Source organism: Frieseomelitta varia, unplaced genomic scaffold (assembly GCF_011392965.1).
Source record: "Frieseomelitta varia isolate USP_RPSP 00005682 unplaced genomic scaffold, Fvar_1.2 scaffold_182, whole genome shotgun sequence".
NCBI classification, from domain to species: Eukaryota; Metazoa; Arthropoda; class Insecta; order Hymenoptera; family Apidae; genus Frieseomelitta; species Frieseomelitta varia.
In genome coordinates this window covers 789,609-814,017 of record NW_025109550.1, presented here as the reverse complement: position 1 = coordinate 814,017, position 24,409 = coordinate 789,609, and the positions used below count along the sequence as shown (strand labels likewise).

The 24,409-nt window shown below is 43.6% G+C and overlaps 1 protein-coding gene across 4 annotated transcripts; it reads left to right on the top strand.

The window, feature by feature from the left end:
• Positions 1-1,797: 1,797 nt before the first annotated feature.
• LOC122538879 (hillarin) lies at positions 1,798-23,976 on the top strand. Of its 4 annotated transcripts, XM_043673361.1 has the most exons (14): positions 1,798-1,890; positions 1,952-2,444; positions 2,532-2,744; positions 6,388-6,831; positions 11,900-12,164; positions 17,866-17,982; positions 18,346-18,518; positions 19,050-19,293; positions 19,850-20,076; positions 20,228-20,449; positions 20,533-20,682; positions 20,874-21,063; positions 21,544-21,801; positions 21,908-23,976. In XM_043673361.1, exons 4-14 carry the CDS (start codon positions 6,488-6,490, stop codon positions 22,217-22,219), a joined length of 2,502 nt encoding a protein of 833 aa, XP_043529296.1. In that variant the 5' UTR covers positions 1,798-1,890; positions 1,952-2,444; positions 2,532-2,744; positions 6,388-6,487; the 3' UTR covers positions 22,220-23,976. The 4 variants fall into 4 exon arrangements, with proteins under 4 accessions (XP_043529296.1, XP_043529295.1, XP_043529299.1 ...); XM_043673360.1 differs by having other exon boundaries at positions 1,952-2,744; XM_043673364.1 differs by having other exon boundaries at positions 1,799-1,890; positions 1,952-2,744; positions 11,933-12,164.
• Positions 23,977-24,409: the final 433 nt, after the last annotated feature.

Below are 24,409 nucleotides of genomic sequence, written 5' to 3'. Positions count from 1 at the left end.
GTGCGAAGAACGGGTGAAGGCAAGCACTCGATTCAAGTTATACAGTCGTAAAACTAAATACAGCAAGGTGTAATTATATGCCGACTGCCGACTTAAATTTGCATCTGTATTATATCCACGGTTGCATCACATCTTTGCTATACAACTTTGCCTCTTCCCACGTGCCCACGAGAGGCATTCGCGTACCCGCGTGGGCATCGAAAAGTTTCTCGCTCCGCGCGAAAGAACTTTTGATTCCTCGTTCGCCTTCCTTTCGTTCGCCTTCGTCCTCTACTTTTCCCTCCCCCACCTCCGCGTCTCGTTTTAATCTCGAACCCAGTAAGAAACAGGTCTACGAGCAATTTACTAAAACGAGAACTGAGACTCGCACGCCACGTCAGTCTGGAACGCCGTTTACCAAGAAAGAGAGATCTCGCCTCTCGCGAGTGGTCTTAACAATTCATTTAAATAATTTATCGAATTCGCTGTTAACCGGCGCTCAACCAACCTACCTCTCATCAGACCCTAAAGCAAAAGAAAGAAAAAGAACAACAGTCTGCCCGTACATACTCTCTCAGGCAAACGATCTCGTTCGAGATATCGGAGCCCGATATCTCGGCGTGTCGGGTGAAAACAACCATAAGCAGCCTGATGATGAAGGTTTAATGCTTCGTTCTTGCATCCGTGAGAGATTCATTAAGCAGATTCTTTCTTTCTTTCTTTTTTTTATTTTTCCTTTTGGTTCGCGAGTCTCCACTTCTCCCGGAAGGGAAAGTAATTAGCAATCAGTGATTTCGGCAATTGCTCAATGAGGATTTTGCGAAGTTAATTCGTGGTAATGGCAGAATGTTTCAAGTATTCACTCGAATCATGTTTGATCATCTTTCAGTTTTCGAAATTGTTAAATAATATGTTAAAATATCTCTTCCTAGGTTCGTTTGCTAAGAATTTCGCAAAGTTCTCTTAAGTGTGACGAATTTAATTCGTTTCCTGACACAGCGTGGCACAATTGTTCGATTCGTGACACACCTGCCGACAGTTCGCAGCTCGCCCGATTGTTGTCAGAGCATTAACAATCGTAACTCGAATCGGGGAGTGCAACATTCCAACGAACCGTGTTCCCAATGCGTTAGTGAAAGTTGGCCGTAAAAAAGTAGGGAAAAAATGATGTCCGAACGGACTCGAAGGAATCCTGATTTCGCGTCACCTGTCATTAAACGGTAAACTCGCGATAAATCGGCATTGCGCGCGGCGTGTTTTCACACGCGATCACTTTTAGACACATAGACGCACGATCTATGTGTCTAAAAGTGATCGGGAGCGTCGGTAAGTATGTCCTAAAACGGTGGCCGCCAATCTCGGTAAACAGAGTTGCGACTCGTTCTCCGCTTTCTTTTTTCCCATCGCCGTATCGATCAATCGCACGAATGAAAGTAATGAATCGGGACCGCGTTCCAACCGGCTCGAGAATCCTTCGACGATCATCCACGAAAAAATCTTCTTGACGAAAAAAAAATTCATACGCGTCGCTTCGAAAAATTGAGAGTGAGATTTCACTCCGACCATAATAAATATGGATACATATAAATATCATTAGTTTTGAAGTTGTAAAACGTTCTCAACTACGAGTCTGTAATAGCACAAGAGACTTAATGATTGTTTGTCGCTATTACAACTTACCGATTAAGTATTAGGTAATGATGTCAAAGTCATTCAGCGGCAGAAACAGAATGACGATGTTAGTTTCGTGTATTTGTGTACTACGGCTGTAAAGAAATTCATTTCTTCTCTTTTTTTCATTCATTCAGTTTTCCGAGAGAGAAACAACGGAGACGAAAGAATGGAAATTTCGTTGGAACGACAACGTGTGTGCGTGCATCGTTACAGGTGACGAAGACAGAACCTTGCCAGGTGAGCGCGCGTAAAAGAGTGATATACCCACACCGGTGTAACCACGGTTCTCCAACTATAGCGCCACCTGAGAGCCAGCACGGTCCCTCAAAATGGCCGTCCCTCTCACCTCAGATCTTCCTGGAACGTCGAAGGAAGCAGGTGGCAATATTCAGGTTCAACTTCTCGCGTGGCCGCCTCGCTTGGTAGCGAGACCTCAATTCCAGGTGGCGGACACACGAAAACCGTGCCAGAAAACGTTCGACAGGAAGGTCGAGACTATCAAGCCGAGCCTCTCCGGTGTGTACTGGATAATCGAAATTCAAAACCAAAGTCGTCGTTCTACGAGAGAAGCGTCGATCGTCCAGCCTTCGTCACGGTTTCCACTCGCAGTTAGAGATCCGTGAAGTCGGGATATACTCTGCTCGCCAGGTGAATCTGTTCCCGGAATTTCTTCTTCTTCGTTCCTCCTCTTCGTTCTTCCTCGATAGAAGAAGCGGTGCGCGCGCGGACACGAGGTCCTCCGACGTTGGTCTCTCGCGGTGATCATCGGCACCTGGTGATTTCAATGCATGGTGAGGCTGTAAGAGAGAGAGAAAGAGAGAGAGAGAGAGAGAAAATTCGTACCCGAGAAGGTGGCATCGTGCGCGATTTTCTCGCAGTGTGTCTTTGGTCGACCAGGTGTGCAGGTAGTACACGGCAAAGTCGATAGGAAATAAATCGTGGAATTCGTGGAATTTCATCATCATCAACAGGAAGAAACCGATCTTGAAAAGATACCAGTGTAGAGGAGAAGGTTTGCGGAACGATGCTACACCGGGACGATCGTCGAAGATTCTCGTGGACCAAACTGGTGGACATGGAAGTATGAGAACGTGAGTATGCAGGAGATATGGGGGAAGGAGGGAACACTGGCCTTGCTGGTTATACGCGGCTTCTTTTTTTCATTCCTTCTCTCGCTGCTCCAATTGTCTCGCCGCTAGAACGACCGGTCGGTCGAATCATGTGCTTCGGCGAGTGTTTTCTTCGCCGATGCTCATCGATTATCAATTTCACGGGGGCGCGATTTATTCCGTGGGGCTCTCGCGATACACGTGTTTGACAAATCTGATGCGCTCCTCGACGGGCTCTCGAAGCAATTCTCGCGTTCTCCACGAGAATGCACGTCGTCCAGCGAGATCATTCAAATCTCCGCGATGGGAAGAAGGAGAGAGAGAGGCGTGCAACGTGTACCAGGCCCTTTCGATGTGCCCGTTTAACGGAATGCCTGCTATTCACCGGTACTTTCGCGCGTGTTAAGTAACCAGACAAACTGTCGCGGACAGTTCACCGGAGAACACGCCTTTTCCGCCGATCGGCCATACCTGTTTACCTGTTGTCGCCCTGCGAACCCTGAAATCTAGGCTCGCGTTCCCGGTACTCTTTGATTCACCTCGATATAAAGTTTCTCGGTTTCTTTCAACGCGATACGCGCGCTGTATGTACATAGCTGTATGTCCATCTGTAACCGTGTGCGCACGCCAAGCGTAAATACCTAGGAGAAGGTGGGCCAGAATGGGGACACCGGTATTCAAGCCGGCATTATCGAGTGATAAACGACGCGTGGAACACAATAAATAATTTTCATATACATATATATATACTCGACGCCATGAATTTTCAACGAATCCTAGTGCCGCGTAGCTGGAAATTAATTTTTCTTGCTCGATCAGGTTTGTTTGGATCAGTTTTGGATGAATTGAGTATCGAGGAATTTTCATATGTATACTCGACGCTATGAATTTCCAACGAATTCTAGCTGGACGCGTAGCTGGAAATTAATTTTTCTTATCCGATCAGGTTTGTTTGGAGTTGAGTGTATAAGTTGATCAAAAGAGTGAATGTATTCGAGATACTGGATATTTGAGAATTTGAAGTATATAATTTCTTTAACAGAACAGAGAGTGGTTAATAAGTGGTTACTTTACTTTATAACGACGTCGTTCATTTATCTTCATTTTGAATTACATGCTATAAGTGTCTGACGATTAATGATAATCTCCAGATTCTTTACCCAGATTATGTCAAGAAGCATAGTGTTCCCTCGTTGTATGATCAACTTAGCTCTTTTGTTTCGCCTATCTTTCACCCGAGGTAGTGTTGGAGGTTTCTCTAGAGCGATACAATGAAATTATCTTACCAATATAAAAATTATAGTTTTCTTCTTTTTCAAGAATTGATATCGATTGGTTAAAAAATTGCACGTTCATCGATCAGGCATGCGTGACGCGATGAATGAAAATCGACGAGGGACCCCGTAATTGGAAGTGTCGCGTTTTGCGGGGACTTGTTGCGATTTCCTCTTTCAACTCTTGTGCAACGTACAATGTGATTAAAATGCACGTGAAGTCGGCAGTGCAATGCAAACCAGAGAGAAAGAGAAAGAGAAAGAGAGAGAGAGAGAGAGAGCAGAAAAACGTTGAACGCAGGTGCGATTTACGAGCGTCCTTTAAACATTTACGACTACCAGTTACGTATCGAAACGCGTGTACGATATTAAAATGTCTTTTACAACTCGGTGACTCGATAAATAAAACTACCAACGTACAGTTACTGATCAATAGCAATAATACGCGAAGGAGAGATTTCTTCTGGAAGTTTTGACCCATATCCATCGCATGCAAATCAGCTTCTCCAGCAGAACGTGAATCGACCTGAAACGCGTTCTCGGATAACAGCTGACAACCGTTTCGCTTATTTTTGCCATTCCACGTTTCATCGATAAAGCCACCTCTAACGAGCTGGCCACCATTGTTTCGAGCCACGTATCGGTCGGACATTTTCAAAGTTCTTCACGGCCGAGTGGCACAAAGAATCCTCGTTACACGGTGTGATAGACGTTGATAAGCACCGGTAAGGAACGTGTTTGATATCGGACGGGATATTCGCGACAAACAGAATCCTTTCGCCGTAGAATCGAAGCATGGTGGTGCGCGTTCTCTGAAAGAGGAACTATCCAGCGCGTCGTCGTCCGCTCGAATTTTTGTTTCTCCCGCTGGCGCGTCGAGGAGAGGACTCATGCAGCGGTTGAAAAAACGAATCAGTGCGTGTCGCGGCGAGCGGAAAGCCGCGATTCGGTGATGCGTGAGACGGGCTATCCTGCGTTTATTACGGTTTATTGTTGTGCATGGTGGCTAACGGTATGACGTAATGGCCAGTGTGGTCGCCGGCTGTTCAACGGGAGAAATTCGGCCGACGTTGCGGGATGAATCGTGGAAAGAAAAAGGGAAACCTGGAGCCGATCGTTGTATCGTAACGCGGTTGCACGAATAGCCGAGGTGAAACCGAGATAATAATTTTTAGGAACGATCCGGACATGGTTCATTTAAAAAGTTTCCATGACGCGCCGCTTCGTTCGAAAGAAGACACGTTTCTTCACGCTCGTCCACGCTCGTCCACGTTTGCGTGACGCAATTGTCTATTAGGCGTAGAAGGAAGTTGTGCGTTCTTGAGTTCACACTCGGTGCTTTTGTGGACAGAATGTATTCGTATTCGTATTCATGTCGAATCTAGTGAAATTTGAACGAATCTCTCTCGTAACAAAAAAAAAAAAATAAAAAATTATTCATCAATTAGTCAGGCAGGGTCAGCGAAACCGTGGAAAATGGCGAAATTCGCAGTAAAAGATGTCGTTCGTATTTATAAAAATTAAGTTGCGTTAGACTAGGCGATACATTGTGAATAAAGTTGGCCGCGAAGATGGACGTGAGTTTAGAAAACGACAGACGAGCAGGGTGAAATGAAAAAATACGATTTTCAACGGTGCGATTGTACAACGCGAAATCGTTTATCGTTTCGAACGAAGTGTTTTAACGAGGACGTACATACGTGTGAAAATCTCGATACGATGTTGTCGTATTGGTACGATTACCAAGGCACCTCTGTGTGCTCGTGAAATCTTTTGCAATTACCGCTGATCGCCCACTATGAAAAGTATTGGCAACAAATCGTTGCAAAAGCCAACAGGAAAGTGTCGGCGGCGCTGGCCATTCTTAATAACGCCGATGTGTTTATCATTCTCGATCGCTCACGATCGAGATGCTATCAGCTTCGTTTCTTCCTATCTCGTATAATTCTTTTTTCTTTCTTTCTCTTTTTTTTTTTAAACATCCTGCAAGGATAATTATTGAGAGTTAAGAAATAGCCGCGGTCTGATTCGCGTGCACGCGTTCTGCATCGTGGTAATTACGTGCCAATTAAGCCGCTCGTTTTAAGCTTATGAAACCATTTCGGTTTTTTTATGCATGTTTTGTCGCGGAACAAAGATCATTCATCGACGGTTGCCTGAAGATCCTAGGTATATTCTAATTATTTTAACTTATCTTCATAATTCGCGCGGATCATTCAAAATGTCCTGTATTTACGAATTAATCAAATCGCGAAATGTTGACAAAATCGTGAACACCTTGCAACGATCGTCCGTCCAATTCTTTTCCTCGCTTCGTACTTCCTACTGACACGATAATCGCACGCTTTCAGGATCGCACGCGGTGTGTTCCACGGCGTTGAGGTGTAGCGCTGATTGAGGACGCTAGAAGATTAGCCAACGAACGAAAACCGAAAAAAAGCAGGATCCAGGATGTATCGGCCGAACTTTTACGAAAGCACGTGTCTGAGGTGTGCCCAGACCGTGTACCAGGTGGACAGAGTCGGCCCGCTGAAGGACTTCACGTTCTTCCATGCCGGTTGCTTCAAGTGCGCGATCTGCGGCACCAAGTTGACCCTGAAAACCTACTACAACAACCAGCACACGATCAACGACAAGGAGGTGTACTGTAGCAGCCACGTTCCTAAACCAGGCCCAGGGACCTTGGACGGGTCCAGCGTAGGCATCAGGTCCGCGCTGAACGTACCGAGGAGTGGTTACGTCAACGAGCAGATTAGAGCTGGTGGCGCGTCACCGCGGGGAGTTTATCCACCTTGGTAAGAGACTTTTCCCTTGTACCTTGTCGCAACAGTATCTATAAATTTACCTCTCGAGACTCTACCGCAGACAATTTCCCGTTTAAGCAGTTTATTTTTATTGCTTAACTTTTCATGATAATTTCACTTTTAATGCCATATTCTAGGTTCGCGTTGGTTTCGTACTTTCGTGCATACGTACGTGCGTTTATTGCGCAATGTCTCACGTGGTTAGAAATGTGATCTCGAATAGCTGATTGATCTGTGAACAGTTTGAATATGAATGCGATCTTGCCGATACCTTCTAGCGGTTACAACTGGAGGAAAGTCAGTTGGTTGCTCGAATTACCTATACAAAGGAAAGAACGATAGCTCCTGACGTTTTCTTTTGAATTTTCTTCGAGCAATTCGAACGTAGATCTACCAATTTTAAATTCTTTGTTTGTTTGGAAAAGGTGAATGGAAACTGATCGTGGTTTCAGGATGGTGTCTTTGGGACGTGACAGTTTGCGATAGGTTCTAGTGGAAGGAACTTGCTAAGCAGCAGGTAGTAGAGTGTGTTGATTTGGTCCACTGAGAAATTGGTCGGACGCTCGGCGGATCAATTAGCATCGTCATGGATGTATCGACACGAGTATAGTTCGGTCTGATTCGTCTCGTTTTTCAAACTCTTAAATACCACGAAACACGTTGTAACATTTCCTCCGGTTGAAAGAGGAAATTTCCTAGAGAAAGAACAATCACGATTATGTTTCTTACTATCTTGCATCGCTTCACCTTGCTTGAGAAAACGTGAGAAACAAACTGGACCGCGAGGGATCTCGCCAATGCAACCCTTTCCAGTTCCCCGTTACGTTTATCTCAGTATCAGCGCAAACACAATGATTCCCCGATACTGTTATATCTGCGACCGTACGAAGGGAAACCGAAAAGGAAAAGAAAAAAAGGGAAAGAAAAAAATACGTATCGGCGTACGCAGCGCAGCTCGCATGCATTGAACGCGCTCTTCCCATGAGCAGAGAGGCCTTGATTAAATAGCAGTAATCACAATAAGGAAATTAGTTGCACGTAACACGTGTGGTAGCTAGGCAGGCGATTGAAACAAGTTCGATCATTTGCATCGTCGCGTTCTCTTCCTCTTCGTTGTTCGTTCGTGGCCACGTTACCGGAAGCGGAGGACATACCACGCGGCGGCACGAGCCGCTATCGATTCAGGAAAATGTGAAAGTCGTGTCTCGATGATCGAACGATCTTGCGTATAATTTTCTAAAAAAAAATAAAAGGAAAAAGAATGGAATAGGGACGTGACACACGCGCGTAATTAAGCCGCGTTCGACGATTCCAAGGACGTGGCCTGATCGCACGCAACCGGTGTATCGCTGTTCCAAAGGTTACGGCTTGAGTTACGCTGGGAACGCCGTAACGATACCTTGAAAGTGATCGTAGCATTTTCCCTCTTTCCTTTCTTTCTCCTTTTTCCTTTTCTCGGTTCACGAAATGACAGATGATCTGAGAGAATTTTGAAGAGAACGAGAGAATAAGCTTGCAAAGACAATCTTGCGTTTAATCCATTCATGCTCATTTTAAACATGACTGACGGTCAATTAACTTCAGAAAAATTTTACTTCGAGGAGTGCAAGAGACATAATATAACAGATACAAGTGACAAATCCTACGTACGACGCGTGTTATAAAATTGGTTGTTAAGAATATCGCACAACTGAACTAAGGAAGATACTCGTCTCGATAAAGTCGCGTTAAGGCTCGTTAAGATTCAATCGTTGTCTGTCACGGTTCGTGTTATTCATTCTTGCTTTTCTTTTTTTAGCAATCGTACAATCGACGCGGCCGTTAAGCGAATTACAACCGAGGGCAATAACAGCGGCAGAAAATTAACGTGCACGGCTCTCCTTTACGTTTTCTGTGTTTTAATGGCCGGAAAGTCGATCGACTCGCCTCACGTTCGGTTTCACCACTTTCCCTTCGGTGTTAAATCGAGATCGCTGTTTAAGCGGAGTGTAAATGGTCGCGCGACCTTTTGTGCCCAGTTTGTTAACCTCAACCTTGAAGACAATCAACGTTTCATTGCCGATTCGATTTATCTTCTACCGGCTTTCATCGAATCTCCAAATACAATGACAAATTTTAAGATAAAATTTACGGCTATTAAATTAAACCAGCAAGTTCGCGATCATCATACTCTTCGTAACGCGTTTCACGAGCAGAGAATGTCAAACGATTGAGATGATTGATCTCGAAGTATGAAGAGTATCTATTTTAGAATTCATTGGGAAACAATTACGAGGTTTCGGGAATTCGATCTCTCGAGAATCGACGTTTACAAGGGCGAATATTAGGGAATCGAGTCGCGTAACTTGGACACCGTTCTACAAATCCGGCTGCTGAAAAACTCTTTTCACGGACGTCTGGTGACAATTACAATCCACCACGAGCGGAGAGTTTGGCTGGCAGTCGAATCAAAGTCCTGTGTGCATACGTGTCAGCCAAGGCATCTGGTTCATCTTCGTTACATAACGCGCCGCCACATTGGCCTTAATCCCGACCGGGTTGTCTTGAACAAAGTATGAAACCGCGATTGTGTACACGCGCGAGGCATACATACTTGCTCTCCGGAAGGCCGGAATGTCAATGGCTGACCTGATTTCCTTGAAATAACAAGCTCGCCTCCGAGAGATTCGCGCGGACGCGATCGGCCGGACGATTCGTCTTTCGATCCGGGGAAGAAAACAAGTGAAATATCTGGCCGTGTGTGTGGTTAGACTGTGGATTGGATAATTAAACGCGTGTTTCGAAACTAACTTTAAGTATGAACGGCTAAGCACGCAAAAGTCTTGTCCCTTTCAATAGAGATTTATACAATGTATAAATATTACATATATATTTATTATTTATTATTTGGAGATGAGTTCGGGAAAGAGCAACAATTGAAAAGAAAGGGGAGTAATTAATGTCGGGTTAATGAAAGATATGATGGAGAAGAATTCAGAAAATTCTTTTTTTTTTTTCTTTTTTAATTGCAATGCAAGTAACATCGAGACGATCGACTCAAGCCGAATTTAAACGCGGCTAAAACCGTCCAGCTAAACCGATCGATTTTAATCTGGGTTAATCAAGAAGGAGTAGTAATTGAAGGCGAAATACAGTTCTCGTTAGAGGTAGATCAGAATCAGCAAGATTTTACACCGCATACGGACGGCGTGCCTCGCAAATAAGCGTAAAACGGTAAAACCCATTCAATTCCGTTTAATTGCAAGAAGGAGCGTGCTGTGCCTAAATCACGCGAAAACCCGTATTAACCAGTTCTTATCCTGATTACACCTTATACTGCAGGCTATAAAATCGATCAGAGAAAGACCTGTTGCGGTGCGCGTTCAGGAAGTTCCAACCTCGAGGTTCCAAAAGAACCAGCAAAACGTATCGCCAAACGTACTCGTATAGAAACATTACGCAAAGGCCGATGGGTCGTGAGAATGCCTGAATTTAATCGTCTGGCCCCCCTCTCGAGTATCGAGTGCATCTCTCTCCTCTGGAAATACTCGAGGTATCGACTTATACCGCCAGCCATTGGATGATCATTGAATGTTCCTCTCTTGGGTTTCATTTCCTTTAGTTATCTTCGTTTTATAAATCTATCATTTCGTATTCAACTGTAATTTAGATTGCAGATGTGTCGTTTTTCTTTTTCTATGGATAGAATTGAAAAGAAAGAATGGATAGCGAGCTCGCGATCGTCCTAATATTTACGTACGTCGATTTCACCGTCGAACAACAAAAAGTACGCACGCACGCACGCACGAGTTACGCGTGTGTACGGTGTATAAGAATTTCTTGTGGCTGCGTTTCGCGAGTTCTCTGCCTCCGGCTGACATAAGGAGCGCGCTCGTGCGCTCGACAGAGACAGAATCTCTAGACGCAGGCAGAGACAGAGAGAAGATGAAGAAGGAAAAGAGAAAGAAGAAGAAGAAGAAGAAGAAGAAGAAGAAGCAGTGGCTTCAGCCGCAAGTGAATGAACCCCGCGGAGAGGAGAGGAGAGAACGAGGGAGAGAAGGTGTAACACATTCATTTAACCAGAGACTCTCCGGTTTCTCATAAGCGTTGCGGTGTTCGGTGGACGAGACGAGCGAGCGCCGCGTGTCAGGATTTTTACAAAGCCAATGAATCAGACTCCGTCCGTAATTAGTTCTAGGATGCTCGTTGGTTGAATCGTTCGTGATGAACAGACGTCGATGAACAGACAGAGTGTTTGTTGCATGCAGGGAAATGTTTCCAAGGCCCCGTTAAAAAGGCTGACCCAGTTCCTGCGAGGCGCGCGATCGTTGAATTTGCATGCTAAATGCCGGAAGCCGCGGCAAATGTTGAACGAGCCAGGATCACGGTTACCAGGAATCTTTTTTTTTTTTTTTTTTTTACTGTTGGTCGTGGTTAAATGAAGTTCGAAGCCGATTTCGGTTCGATGTATTTTCTTTACTTCTCCCCCGATTTTTTCGTTTCGATCACGCGAGAAACGATCACGTCAAAAAACAACAGCACGCTCGAATTATTTCTCGTTTCGACTCGACGTTGAAAAACGAAACGATCGGAGGTTTTTTTCCACTCGTCGTATTTTTTCGAGAGATTTTTCGTTTGAAACGCGTGAAGGGAAATCACGTCGAAAACCAGTACGATCGAATTCTGCACTCGTCACGTCCTTTTGGCTTGTTTGTTTCGAATACACGAAGGAAAAATCGTTGCGGAATGGTTGTATGATCGAGTTTTGCAATCGTCGTATTTTTGTTTCCTTTTTTCTTTTTTTTTTTCTTTTTTTTTTTGATATTGTTATTTCGAACGTACGGAGGAAAGGGATTTTATACATTTTTATCGACAATTTCCATTGCAGTTGGATCAAGACGAAAACCGAATGTCGTGTAACGGCGTCAAATGTCATAACCTAATCAAATTCGTTCGTGCTCGTCGTTTATGTTTCTTTTCGGGAAAGTGAAACGTAGCGATCCGTGTGAAAAGCGCAACAAGAACGACAACGACAAACACCCTACCCCCCCTGAAGACCCGTTGCATAATTTTGTTGCAGTTACGATAATGTAGACTCGCCTAATTGTGCCAGGCACCTGAACGGACACGGTTCACCGCCGGCTACGAATTCGTCCCAACGCGATCTTCACGGGAACGCCAGTGGAGGCGCGTCCTCGCCGTACAACCACAATTATTCCGGGGACGGAAGCTACCAGTATGGAAGGTTCGACGCGAGCGCGCTTCACATCGCCCATGCCCTTAAGCAGACGGAGCTTCAGAAGGGCTACAGCAAGGCACGCGAGAAGCCCATCGATTATTATCTGGTGAGTCATTCGCATAGTCCGGTGAAATCATTCGTCACGGTCACCGCCATATTAGGAGCGGGTCACCTCTATTCCAACGCCCGATCTGCGATCGTCGTTTCGATGAAACAGTATCAGCGTTTCGACGAAACGTTCATACCAAAGTTCTCGATCGATCGAGCTTCGATTGTGCATACACTGTCTTCCATAAGTCACCGGACGCTACGACAAATTGAGATACGGGCAATTGTATTCGATGAAATGTCCTATACTCGTTACATACGTATAATATTTAGAATACATATGTCATACAGTTTATTTGTCAAACATCTTACCAAGAAGTATATAATGTGTCTTATATCTTTGTTTCGCCGATATATCCGCCTCGTGCATATATGACGGCCTGAACTAACTGCGGCATTCTTTCGATTAATTTTGTCAATATTTCGAAAAAAATGAACTCTCTTTCCACGCTTCTTCTAATTTTTTCCATAAGTCTATCTTCGATTTTTCGACGCGTTTTTCAAAGTCTTCTGTCCAATTCATTTCATAATTCTTCGATTGGATTTTTTAAATATATATATATATATTTTTAACATTCTTTGAAAGACTATATACGTAAAATATCAGTTTTGTTTTCAAGTATTATCGTAAAATAAGTACATGTAGCAAAATTGTACAATTAAATTAATCCAGAAAAGTATATCTGTGTTCTAGTAACTATTCAGCTCAAAATAAGCAGGTGTCCGGTGACTTATGAACGGGAGTACGCAGCATCGATCGAAAATAGTGATTCTACTCGCGTTTTGGAAGATCGAGCGCCTCGTATCGTCAGAGGATGCAACGTATATCTCGTCTGTAGATTCGAGTTTTAGATCGAGTCGTAGATAAAAGAGGTAAAGCGTGTGTTTAAAGCTAAATACGAGGACACTCGACAGGAATGTTTCTTCTGGAAACATCTCGACATAATTGCCATGGATTGCGTTAATTATACGTGTCTTGAATAATACACGTTTTTTAACGATGACCTGGTTATGAGAGCTCTCTCATTAAAGTACGGAAAATCAGATTTCGGATTTCACGGTTTTCTAGATTACTTAGGGAACATTACCTTCCGCCAATTGGGTCACGAACGTTTCAGCTTTGTCTAATTAACCTATCTTGTTAATTATATCCTTAGCAAATCTTCCTTCGGGGAATAACGTACGAGCGTCGACGAGTTGCGCTCGCGAACGCAATTATTCCCTTATATTTTTACAAAAGTAACTGAAGAAACGAGATCCAACCGGTTTATCTTTCACTCACGTAACATGAAAATTTCATACTTGGTTTAATTACATGAAAAATCAACAAACAACGAAAGTAAGTCGTAGCTTGGATTCATAACGGTCATTGTCTAAATTAAGAAAATTGCCCAAACCATTGCCAAATATCAAGGCTCGCACGTACGATAGGTGAATCGCAAGCTTAATTAACGACAGTTTTGAAAAACAACTTCCTCCGAATATTCGTAAATAATTACTAGAAAGTGTTTTTGTCAACAAAAGCTGACTCGAGTATAATCTTCAAACTTTTGATACGTCAAAAGTCAACGTTAATTGTAATTGAAACATGCTTCGCGAGTATTAATCAATTAAACTCCCCGGAGGGGGAGTAACATGGCGCGACGTCCGCTTTTCCAGAGCTGCACCTGAAGTTAGATATTTCGTCTGTGTTCAACGACGCGTAGAAATACTGGAGGAATACGGCGGAATACATGTGGCCCGGGGTCGGTTGATTAGTCGAAGCGAGAGGCATACGTCAGCAGACGCGTACAAGGTAGACGCGTTTGAATGGAAAATGGTCGGAAGCCCGAATTTCCGATCGGCGTGGAATGCGGGCCAAGTTACCTGGCGGACTGGATTCCGTGCCAGCAGCCGTGACTTTCGTGCGCGAATCGCTTGACAAGCGAGGAATGTGTTCACCGCGGCCGATGAAGACTGGCCCTACATGAAAATGAGATTGCCTGGCTCGCTTTTCCCATCGGTGCCGCCGTAGGAGAAGAAGAAGGCCGAGCCGCTAGTCGCTCCACTATCGCCGCGTTTTCTCTCAATCCGCTTTCGCGTGCGCATCCAGGCAAAATCGGCCGCCTCCCGCCGGCCACCGACGTTATTTATAGTATTTCGTGAATGTCAGCCTACCTGCGTGCGCGCTCTTACGAAACGAAAGTAGCGTGGGCAATCGGGCAGGGTCGTGCACCGTATCCGCGCCTCGTTTCCCTTTGTCTCCTTTCTGCGTTGACGTGCAATTAAAAAACACGGACGAAGAGTTCCGATCAATTAATGCATTTTCATTGATCGGGGAACATTTTGTATTTATTGGCAAGTTTGGAACGGAATTTGGAAGTTTGAAGGCAGCTTTTTGTTTTATCTATAGCTAATTTTATGTGAAGAATCATTCGTGATGATAGGAAGACCACTACTTGTTACAGCAATTACAATTACGAAGATATACATTTTATTTAATTCGTTTCGTCGAGCGTGTTTATTGGAACATTTTGGAAGTTTGGCAGCTTTTTTGTCTACATCTAATTTTTACTTCATTTCGAAAGACGGCAATACTTATTACAGTAATTACAATTATCTAAGTAGATATAACAGATCTAGAAACGTTAAAACCTGTTCAATTTGTTTATTCGTACTATTTTTTTCATTAAATTATCAAATTCATATTCGATACATCCTTTTATTCAAGAGTTATTCGCCAGTATCTATATGTAAAAATTCGTCTCGCTCCAATAAATCCATAAAATTCAACTGTTTCTTTTTTTTTTTTTTTATCTCGATATCAATATTCCAGGCTGCAGGTTCAAGACCGCGAGAATCTCTCCGACAGTTCGATATATACAGGACGGATCTCTATTTTATCGCAATCGATGATAACCAGTGGCGCGTTCGACGAAACCGTTAACCCGCACGCTAAAACGAATCCGTACTCTCCACTCTTCGGAAGGATGATGACGTGATTCGCTTTGCCCACTTTGTTGTTTCTCAATCACGGACGGCACGGCCACTCGTAAACTTTCTACCATAGAAAACCATCTTCGATTTCTACGATTCGTGGAGCCATGATGCGTTCGAGCGAACAATTTCCAACGTTGATCGCCCGATCGTAAGAAACCGCTACTGCTGTTGCACCCGACACCGTGAAGCCTGAACGATCGCAAAAATCAGCTTTTTCCATCGGCGGTCGAAGCGTTTGGCGGAGAAAAAGTTTAAGAATATTCAAAGATATTACGTATGAAACGTTAAAAGTCATCGCGTAGCTAGTCGTGTACGCTATTGTTTCCAAACTTGACGAACTGATTGTATCTGACGACTGCATCCAATTTTTTTCGTCGTTCAATCTCCTATTCACGCGACGCGGTTCAACTTTCTTCACCTGCTTCCGGGGCATCAACGAAGAACAATAACGACGAACATCATGTCCTCGTGAACATCAGCCGAACCGTTGCCGCGGAAGAACGCGTCGCTCCCCTCTCTCCCATCTGGTGTCTTCTCATCGTGACAGCGTGCGCACGCGAAGGAAAGATCGCGCACGGATCCAGATCGTTTCCGCTTGCGGTACTCCGCGCACCACGGCTGACGGTTAATTAGAGAATCGTTCCACGGCCGCGTAATAAGTCGTGCACAAGGGGCGATGGAACAAACGAGGGGCGTGGAGGGGCCACCGTGTGCGTATCCGTGTTTTAAAGAGCGATTGTGGCTCACCTCTCACGCGCCTTCGCCAACAAGCGACCCACGGATGTTAATTGGAATCGCTGTTGCGGTCGATGCCTGGGCACCACGGTCCATCGATTTTATTCTTACTTTCTTTCCGCTCCTTTTTCGGCCAGGCTGGCAGATTAGTCAGCAGGTTCGAGCGAGCGGAGTGATCTTGCGTTCGTTGCAATTAGATTATACGCGACGTGACTATTTCTTCAATTCCTTTCCTATCCATTCCAGAGGAACACTGAATTTTCGAAATTCGAGAATTTTCAATTTTCAAAAATGTTCAATCTTAGCGAAATAGCGAAGTAGCGATTTTTATTTTATACGAAAACAATGATATTTATATGATATTTTATTTTATAAAATAATGATACTTATTTTTATACGAAATTCTTTTTCTTCTCACACGAAAAGTCATTACGTGGGACTAAGAAAGATTGGTTATCTTCTCGTTGATGACCCTGCGAAATTTTGAGTTTAATCACGAGCAAGGGGACGAGACGATTTGCTTGAAATTGGACAGGTGGTACACCCTTTTTACCTGTGTCGCTCTTTATCGACACGCGCGGAGAATCAGTTTCTTAGGACGTGACAATTTCTAGCAAAACCGACATTTAGCAGATACGCAACCGCAAATGAAACACACCTGTTCGTTCGTGGGACGAGCAAACGGAAGTTGGACGGTTCTATCGTGACGAAATCTTGTTTAACCAGTCACGCAAACAAGCACGAAGACGAGAATTACTTCTTTAACGACGCTGGCAAACAGATCGATCAGATTTGCCCTGTTAGGAGATTTTTTTTATTTCACTGATGATTGAAGAGTACTGATAACTTGATAATGAAAGGAGTAGGCTTAGAACATGCGCTCGAGCGCGAGCGACGTGACAAAACAAACAACGTACACGATGACCATCGATTTCAAAATAGTAATCCCTCGGTTGTTACGAGAGGTTCTTGTCTCTTTTCTTTTCCTTTTTTTTTTCTCCTAGAAAAAGGCTAATTGCATCTGTCGCCACGAGAAAGAGGGAGCCTTGTCAAAGGCAATTTTAGCAAGCGTAACCGCAACATTCCTTACTGTACAGAGCGAGCCAACTATAGAGATAGAATCTTATTATTGTATCCTCCGTCTTCCAGTTTCTTCGCGCAAATAACTCAAGTTCGCTCGTTGCAAATATTCAGAAGAAAAATTCTATCGGCAGATTCCAATGTTTCCAAAAGAATGCGTGTCTCTGAGTTGTTCAGATAGCTCCGTTTCGAAATCCTAAGCCGAGGGAACACGTTGAGAAACGTTAATGCTCTCCAACGTTGTCCTTATCCGCGGTTATTTCGCGCAATAATTATTTGCGCTGCCGTAAGTGACGTAACTGTAGCGTGGGCATCGTGGGGTTCGTACGCGCGACCGACTCGCGCGTAGGAAATCGCTTGCGCAACGCTATACCAAATCCGAGAAAATCCTTTTTCGTCTACTACGCCCGTGCCCAAAGCCGATCGGTTTCGTCTCGGCAGAACAGATTCACGATCCTTGTTCGTTCGTGGGAACGTGAAACGTTCGTGCACGCCTGCTCGCGTTTCTCTTTCTCTGCGAACGCTTCAATTTGCCGCGAACGCGATTCTGGAGCGCGCGTCTCGTTTCCGGCGCGATTCCAGCCCAGAAGGAAAGCAGAGAGGCGGCGTGAAAGTAAACTTAGCAAAAAACTGGACGACCGTCACCTGCCACGGGACGTTTAGACGCGGCCTTCGCTTTTCGATAGACGAGGAAAAATTGCCTCGGCTTAATTGCCAGCCGGCGAAACTCGTTCGAGAACGCGATTCCCGAAACCGATCCGACGAGTTTCTTTAAATTTCCCGCGCGCCGGACGAGCAACGCATGCCAGAGCAAAACATGGCGGCCCTCTTTCCCTCGTCACAATTAAGAGAAAGGCCCTCGATGATTCTCGTTTTTCTTTTTCTTTTTGTTGCAATTATCGCAGGACCGAGATGAACAGACGCGGCTCGAGATGAAACATCGCAAGGAGGAGGATGACCTCTATCGGAAATTCGCCCACCATCGCGAGGAGGAGGACAGACGGATTCGAGAGGAATTTAGAGTACGTATGGGCTCTTTCTGTTACGGCTGAACAACTCAATCGTGAGAATGAAATGGAACAAAATTTTGTAATTGAGATTGAAGAGTGTGGGAACGATTTTATAAAATTAAAGTTGGAATATTCCTTCGGAACCAATATCTTACGATTGTGTTCGATTAATTAAGAGTAATACTAGTAATAAGAGTTGTTTAATTAAATATTAGTTATAATTAATAATTAAATATTATAATTAAAACTTACTAGTTTTTAATATTCATTCAAAAAAAAAAAAAAAAAAAGAGTAGGAAAGATATAAATCGGTAATATCTAGATTAACATCGCAGAAACTTCGTGATTAAAAGATCATGTTTCTTAATTGAGTAGGACGAATGGGAGAAGGAACTGGAGGAATTATCGGCTAGATGGGAACGCGAAAAAGGCGGAAGAGCCCGAGCCCAGCAATTTCAGCAAGAGAAAGAGGACTTGGAGAAGAACATGACACTTCGTAGGGACAAGAAGAAGGAAAGTCTCACGCGTAAAATGCTGGAGCACGAACGGTACTTATTACATACCTAATTAGACTGATTTTACGTCACGCTGCTCTGATTACGTGCGTCGTAAGATCCGCGAAAGAGGGGCAGAATGCTCTTGTCGCAGCTAATCTGCCTTAATTAACCCTTTGATTTGACGATTGTTTACGTTTCCTAGGTTCACTATCCATTATCATCCACAAACCTAGTCTCTGAAACTAATGCAACAAAGTTCTGTCTGTTCTAGTCAGAATTTTTCTACGCGATTTAAATGCGATTCGTTTTGTAGAAAGTGGGCTACAGTGATTGTATACACGTTCTCTGTATAATCTTGCGTTTCTTTGAAGAGTACTCGTTTCTCACAGAAACAGAAACGAAACGAAACGAAACGAAACGCGATCGCTTCACTTGCCGATTCATAAATTTCGAGGAAAATGGAAAGAAAATATCGATGAAACGAGAACGATGGTCGCAGCCTTGCGTGGCGAATTTCGAAAGCCGGCGCATCGTGGTTCAATGGCGAGCCGCGAATTCTCGTAACTCTTGATCAATTTCCAGAGCGGCGACCGCAGCGTTGGTGGAGAAACAGAGCTCGGAGATGCTGGAGCTGATCAATGAAGCGAGAAGCGAGTATATGCGGCAGGAGAGTCTGTATCTCGACGAAGGGGATGGTTATGCCCAGGAAGCACCGCCTTTACCTTATCCGTCGCGTGCTCCACCCCCGCAGCCCCCTGCTCTCGCCAAGTATCACATCTACAATGATCCTCTGGAGTTTGCTGACATGGATCAGATAGCTATTTCGGTAAGCCTCCGTCGTACTGTCAGCCCCCTTTTAACACCTCTATCCCCTTGTAAATGTAACAACGGAGAAGAGTCGAAAGGGGGTGCGTTACACCCGCGGAATTTTAAACGGCCCGGCTTCGAATCGTTGGGCGGTATTTTCATATATTCGCGCGACAGCCTCGCTTTTATCCGGCTCTTACGCGTCTATACGCGAAGACTTGGCGTAATCGATTTACGATCTTTCTTTCATTCGAAGGATAGCGAGAGGACGGGGTGGTCGTCTATGGCCTGTGACGTCGGTGTCGTGTCGAAGCTATTCGTTATGATGCGTTGATACCATTAGCGGAATAAAAGAGGAGGTCGTGTTCGAAATTTTCGAACAACGTTTGAATATTTATAGAAGTTTATATATATATATATATATATTTTTTTTTTGGCAGTGATGTAGGCGTAATTAATCTTTTTGGTGATGAAGAAAAAAAAAAAGAAAATATTGAGTCGGAGATGGTTAAAAAATTTCCACGATGGTTGGTTTACGTTGTTCCTTTTTTTTTTCTGTCCCTTTAATAAATCAGGTAGCCCAAGAAGATCAGAAAACGTTCACAGATTTGGTGCGACAGTTGGTGAGCAGATGCGGATCGGATATAGAGAAAGCTAGGACGATATTCCGATGGATCACCGTGAAGAATCTAAACACCATGCAGTTCGACGAGAATCTGTGCGGGGACACGCCTATGGGCTTGCTCAGAGGCATAAAACACGGGACTGAAAGTTACCACGTTCTGTTTAAACGGCTATGCAGGTAAACGTAGTTAATTTAACATCTCAGTGACTTCGATCGTTCCCACGACACGCCCAAAATAATAATTTATCCCGTGAAACGAGGCCCACGTTTCAAAATTGGACGAATGGAACGCTTGAATCGTGATTCATCCTGTTACGTTTCCTTACAGTTACGCGGGATTGCACTGCGTAGTGATAAAGGGTTACAGCAAATCGGCTGGTTATCAGCCAGGCGTTTGCTTCGAGGACAATCGATTCCGGAATAGTTGGAACGCAGTCTACGTTGCTGGCGCGTGGAGATTCGTCCAGTGCAATTGGGGGGCGCGACATCTGGTCAATGCCAAAGAATTTCCTCGTCCTGGTCAGCCAAAAGCCAAGAACGACAGCCTCAGGTATTTTGTGAAATCGTTTGCTTCTTTTCTGATACACCATCATCGTCAATTGTTCGACCTATTTAACTGTCTCGCCGTTGCAGATACGAATACGACGATCACTACTTCCTCACGGATCCGCGAGAGTTCATCTACGAGTTCTTTCCCCTTCAGGAGGAATGGCAATTGCTCAAACAACCGATTTCGCTCAAAGATTTCGAAGAATTGCCTTTCGTGCGCTCGTTGTTCTTCAGGTAACACGATCGTTCGCTCGAATGAATTCGAAATTAATAATTAGCGGCTGTACGATAAAATGCTAAATAAAGTAAAATTTGTGAGACATCGAAAAATTCAACGAGCGAACGTCCCATATGGTGTTACACACGGCCGACCATGCTTACGAAGAAAAAAACGATGTCACGCACGTTTTATGTAAATTCGGCAGGTACGGCCTCTACTTTCCGGATACGAACACGAATGCCGTTATGTACACGGATTCTACGGGTGCCGCGACCGTCAGGATAGCCATGCCAGCTCACATGCAGTCAGCCCTCATCTTTCACTATAATCTCAAATTCTACGATAACGACGGCGACGGGTACGACGGTGTCTCGTTGAAACGATTCGTCATGCAGGTAAGTTGAGACACTTAGGATACGGATACGGGGAGCGAAATTTTTTTTTTCACGGTTTCACGGGCTAATTGTTCGCCAGAGCAGTTCGTATAAACCAAATTAAGGAAGCTCAATTAAAGGAGGAAACTCTTAATGAGAGTTAAAGAGTCGCCTGCTAATTAATTGCTCGCCAAGTGAAATTAATTGACCGACAGAAATTTGCAAAGGACCGGCGAGGTTAGGGCCGTTCAAACGTCGATATTTCTTGTGTTTACGACGATATTAACATTTTCCAATATTGATTTTCAATGTAGCCTTAACGAGCTGTTCGAACACAGTTCGCGTGACTAACCAAATTTTAACGTTGTTTTGGAACGAGCATTTGCATTTGTGTAATGTTCCCCACGGACGTATTTAACTTAAGACTGACAGTAAAATTGCTCGAGGAATTTTGATCGTTGGGACGTTGTTAAGATTTCGTCTTGAAACTTACGTTTGTAGAGCGTTGTTGGGAATATCGTCGCGTTTCGCGTGCACGCACCGTGTTCAGGGGCTTTCCTCCTGGACATTTTTGCTAACGCTGTGACGCCGAAGGAATACTTAACCGGTGAGCCTATGAAGTTCAAGAGTGTGTGCAAATTCAAAATCGCATGCGAGGAATTGCAAACCGTGATGGTACCATTGCCAGACTGCGCGAGTGGCGAATGGGGCCCGACAAAAGCCACGAGACTGTTTGGTATTATACCAATAACTCATCAGGTACGATGACATGCATTCGTTTGTTGTTTAAAGTTGAAATTCAGGAGTTTGAAAAATTTGTTCTAACAATCTTTGTATCTTTCTCTTTCTTTCTATAACACGTCAGGAGGCTCTGGTGTTCGCCGGTCGCGAATTGGAAATCCAATTTCGAATGTCCAGACCACTGACCGACTTCATGGCGACGTTGCACAAAAATGGAATCGAAGAAAAACGGCTGTCCAAATACGTCACGCATTCGATCGCCGACGATGACGTAGTGACTTTCTCGATTAGCTTTCCCGAGGAGGGCCAGTATGGCTTAGATATTTACACCAGGGAATCGACAGGTCCTACAAACGTGCCGCATGACATCACCGGTGAAAAGCACTTGCTCACGCATTGCTGCAAGTATCTGATTAACTCCAGCAAGAGGAATTAGCAACGTTGACTTTGTATACACATACAGAGATATAACGATTTCGCTGGATCGATTCGATACATGGACACGAAGAAATATATCGCGTGTAAGAATCGGCATACGTGATGAAACTAGACTAAAGGTGCTGCAAGTTCTCTTACCATTGTGTGCTTTTCTACGAATTCACTACGAACATGAGGAGGTTCGAGTGCAAGAACTATCTATCTTTACTTGCCAGTAGACGATCGACTAAAAGAGTTAACTAAAGAGTTTGTCAGGATGACGATTATAGAGGATAGTGTCCACGATGGTAGCCAGGGAGACGAAAGGGAAAGTACAATTGGTTCTTGAGACTGTGGTGTGAGAAACTTTGAAAAATATCACCGAATGCGAGAACGATTCCGATCTGACGCGCTACCTCCACGTTCTATTTTATAGTTTATAGTAACGACTATCTTACATGAGATGTGTTTGAAGTCAGGGCCTGACTCAATGCAGACGAGTGATTTCTTGTCGTCTTTAAAATTCAGTGAAGTTTTAATTTTAGTGAATGCAAATTGAAAATTCGCTACAAGCAAAGGTTACAGCGACGGAGCTCGAAGAAGTAATGTAATTTGCTCGTTTATGTCAAATCTAATCATCGAGTAAGAAAGGTTTTTTACCCGACGATTACCCTGTCGTCTGTATTTCCGTTCCGAAAGTTCGCAATTATAAGTTAACCAGATATCTGGATATCGGCTGTCGGGTACCGACTGAATTAATCAAACTTTCTCGCCTCGACCGGAAGCATTAATCCCAATTATCTCGGTCCGTTTTAATTCAATTATCTTGAGAATCGCGTTTCATTTTCACGTGTTCGAGCTGTTCGAGCAGAATGAAACGAGACTTCGATCGAACGCGAGGTGCTTTTGTGTATATAAATAATGCACACGATTCATTGATCCTCATTGATCAATCGATAGAAACGAGCAGAATCGATGGTCATTACCGAGATGAAGGATCGATGAAAATAAAATCGGCGACGAATGGTTGGTTTCCAAAAATGCGCGTGCTTTGTTCTCAAGTCTTCTTCGTATTCTAACAATGGTATATATAAAGCATTTCTTTTTTCCTTTTTGCGAACCACCACAACTGCAAAATTGTCACACGAGGCGGAATAATCTCTTATTCATTTGATAATCGAGTATCTTTAAGAATATTGTAATAATAATATTATAACAAGTATTAACTTATAGACGAAATGTAACTGTTTTTCGAATTTTGCCGAAAAACACCATTATTTTAGTAATTATGTTAAGTTCGTCGAGGTTCAGAGAGAGAAAGAGAGATTTCAAAATCATTAAATTTTACAGTTGCGGTGGTTCCTGAACTTTAGGTGCTACGTGTTACTCTGTCAGGATTAGTTGCACGATTCTAGTTATTTTCGTACGCGAGAAGCTCGAAAACGTTGAATTTTTTCCAGCGGGGAAAGTTTTCAGCGGCGAAGCCTATATATTTGTTAATTTTTGTAATATCTTTTCCTAATATCTTCCTTCCTTCCTTCTCTTTCGTCTTTGTTGTTATTCCGAAGTTATAACGACGCTTACGCAAAGAAAGTTCCCCACGATTCCTGTTACCGGTGGAATAAACTATAACTCGAGCTTAATATCCCCTTTCTCATTGTTTCTCTCTAACGAACATGTAAATTAATTTTTATACATATTACAGATACGTCATGAAAACTCGTGTTCTTGTAAAAAAAAAAAAGAATTAATAAAATCTAATTTTATAGTCATCGTACGGACATTTGATTCATCCGGTGTAAGTTTTACGTGCAACTGTTCATTCAATTATTTCTTATTAGTATCTCGATTAATTTTAATAATTAATTTTTGTGTATACGTACAGCAGCACAAGAAAGTAATGGAGTACGTGTAAAAACCTTTTACGAATAGGTTATGTGAGTTCTTCGAAACATTTTGAAATTTCTATAACAGTTACAATAAGATTCAATTGTGCTTAAAAATATTTGTATATATGATAATAGTACTTGCTTTTCAAATTGTCCCGCCTCTTCTCCATCAGGAACTTCATCAATTCGCTTGCAGGTGGCAGCACTGTTTCAGTTTTCCCTCGGTTCGCGTCGCGTAAAATCCCGCGCTCCGATTAAGCGGGACAAACGAAACGTCGATGTGTCGTGAAAATACTTTAAACTGTGCCAGATTGAAGATA